Consider the following 2,717-nt stretch of genomic DNA (forward strand, 5'->3'; position numbering starts at 1 on the left):
GTGTGTGTGTGTGTGTGTGTGTGTGTGTGTGTGTGTGTGTGTGTGTGTTGTGAATCCTGCAGCTAAGTGTGTGCTTGGGGCTAGCGGATAGACTCTGATAATAGCCCAGGTCCAGCTTGAACAAACAGGCTGGGTAAGAGGTGAGGCTGTTTATAATGCTGGGACAACAAGGACAGGACATGTGCTTTAATGCAGGTTTACTCATTTACTCATTTTAAGTGTTGCATTTTTTAGAAGCTTTATTTATTTATTTTTTTTGGTACAAACTGCACACTTCTGGAGGAATTAGGGGTTGCTCGTCCAAWGCAATAAATTCAGCCACCTGTCCTGTAATTCTTTTTGCCTTKTCATTGTCCTGTGAGTCTCTTATTTTGAAAGTTTCCTCTAGCGTATTGCTTAGCCAGGTTAGGTGTAACTTAAATGATTTCGGCCGAGTGTTTTGATTTTTATTGTCTTGTCACAAGGGGCATCCCGAGATAAAACTGCAKCAAAACTGAAGTTTCAGTCTAAAATGTTTTTGTCTCTTTTCCAGGTTCTATGATGAAATAGGGACACCTATTCTGTCAGACATCAGTGTCAACTACACAGAGAACTCAGTCAATTACATCACTCAGAATCTGTTCACCAACTACTTCAACGGCTCTGAGATTGTCATCGCTGGGAAGCTTACGAACCAAAGTGCGGAGTCCCTCCACGTTCAGGTTACTGCCAGCAACAACGACAGGAACATCATCCTGGAGATGGACGTGCCGCTGCGGCGACTGCAGATAGAAACCGAGAAACACGTGAAGGCAGCCGCCGCTGCCATGGCTGCCGGAGCCAAGACCCTAGGGTCGGGGGTCATGCAGGGACTGGGGAATCCACTGGGTCAAATTTCAGAAAACTTCATTGAACGCATCTGGGGTTTCCTGAGTGTTAAGGACTGTCTTCGTTCACGGCTGCGCAGCCAAACTAGCAAGGAGAGAGAAGATCACACCCAGCAGGCTGCCAACCTGTCGGTGACCTATCACTTCCTGACTCCACTCACCAACATGGTGGTGGAGAAGCCAAAGGTTCGGGCTGATGGCACCATGGAGCCAGCACCCACCGTCACACCGGCAGCTGATGAAGCTGCGTCACCTGCCAATGATCTACCAGGTGACCCAGATGAGGAACAGCCACAGAAATTTGAGGAGAAACTGAATCGGATTTCATCTCTTAGCAACATAATAGGTGAGGTTGTGTCGGTCTATATAAGCACATTTCTTTATCGGGATGCATTCGTTTTGAACTCCAAAGTTAGAGTTAAACAAATTACTGTCAATAGTTTTTGTAGTGAGCATGTGACAATAGCATCTCATGCATAATATTCAATGTGAAGTCATAGGTTTGCATTAATATTATTAGTTAACTTGGTCACTGAGCACATCTAAGGGCAAATTCTTTTTTTTAAAACTTTGCAAATGGAATATGACCAGGTTTGCTGTGGCGTATTTCCTAGATCTGAAACAGGAAGCCTCATCAGTACCTTAACCAAAGATATTTCATCTTAGAACAMGAGAAAGCCAAAACTAACAAACTAACTGGAACTTTAATGATTCTCTAAAACCAGTGTCACAAGTCTTTTTTAGGCAAATTATATTGCTTCAATAAGCAAAAAATGTTTCTTTTTAGTTAGTTGTAATTAAGGTGTTACTTAGCTGTACTCCAAAAGCTTATTTATGCAAAATTGCTATTGTTTTTGCAGGTAAAGCTGAGAGAAAACCTGCCAAGAAATACATTACTRTCTCCAAAACATCAGGTAACTCATTACATCACCTGTCTAAGTAGTTTTCTCTAACCTGTTTCAACAGCTAGCTACATAACTGGTTCATTTCTATGGAGATCTTTAAAGACGTTACTGTAAAATCTAGAGAGGATAAGAGGGGATGTACTGTCAGGGGCTGTCTGCGTGGGCGGCCTGTAATTTAGATCTTTGTCAGACAGTCTTCAGTGATCAGAGACTTTAGAGATTCCTCTGAGCATCCCTGTGAACAGGCTGAAATACCAAGAAGCTCTGAGTGGCACTTTAAACAGACTCATGAGCACAGATACTAATGAGACAGAGTGAAGAGCAGATCTCAGACCTGGATGTTTGTGGATGTGATACTGTAAAGACAGGGAAACCATCAAAAGCAGTTAATAACCCTGTCATTAGGCTCACTCTGTAATCTCACTGTGCCTCTGTGCATCTTACCTGCTTCTCATAATGCCTGAGGGAGCACTGCAGGTCTACACTGTCTCCCTGAACAGAAATGAGACTGACTAAGAGTGATGTGTTACAATATGCTGATTATGCTTTATTTTCTGATAAAAACCTGAGTGGTGAATTCTGTACACAACTATATGTGTTGCAAAAGATGAGGTAAATCTTGAAGCAAAAAAAGTACAAACAGTCACAAAAACATTATATTTACTACAAAAATATATCTCCAAGCCTCCTTGGGTTTGTAGAGACCCAGCATATGGCAGACTTGGAGGTCAGTGCATCAGTTTGGAGCTCCAGCTTCTGAATTAGTAGATTAAACTTTGACTCCACTTACAGTTGATGTGAGAAGTCTTAATTATTCAAAGAATGTGTTCTGAACATCTTTGCTCTGTAGGAATTTTGGAACTTTTATTTTTCTTGTTTTATTAGTCAAATGTAGGTTAAACTCTATTATAATGTAGGATACTCTTTATTATAAACCACACATATC

The 2,717-nt window shown here is 41.5% G+C and overlaps 1 protein-coding gene across 1 annotated transcript in view; it reads left to right on the forward strand.

The window, feature by feature from the left end:
• itih5 (inter-alpha-trypsin inhibitor heavy chain 5) overlaps positions 1–2,717 on the forward strand; it is a 16,200-nt gene that overhangs the window by 9,168 nt on the left and 4,315 nt on the right. Inside the window, exons 10-11 of the mRNA XM_014018228.1 lie at positions 533–1,212; positions 1,727–1,780. Of these exons, the coding sequence (XP_013873682.1) occupies positions 533–1,212; positions 1,727–1,780 (734 nt within the window). The remainder of the gene's footprint in view (positions 1–532; positions 1,213–1,726; positions 1,781–2,717) is intronic.

Source organism: Austrofundulus limnaeus, unplaced genomic scaffold (genome assembly GCF_001266775.1).
Source record: "Austrofundulus limnaeus strain Quisiro unplaced genomic scaffold, Austrofundulus_limnaeus-1.0 Scaffold187, whole genome shotgun sequence".
In the NCBI taxonomy this organism is placed as follows: Eukaryota; Metazoa; Chordata; class Actinopteri; order Cyprinodontiformes; family Rivulidae; genus Austrofundulus; species Austrofundulus limnaeus.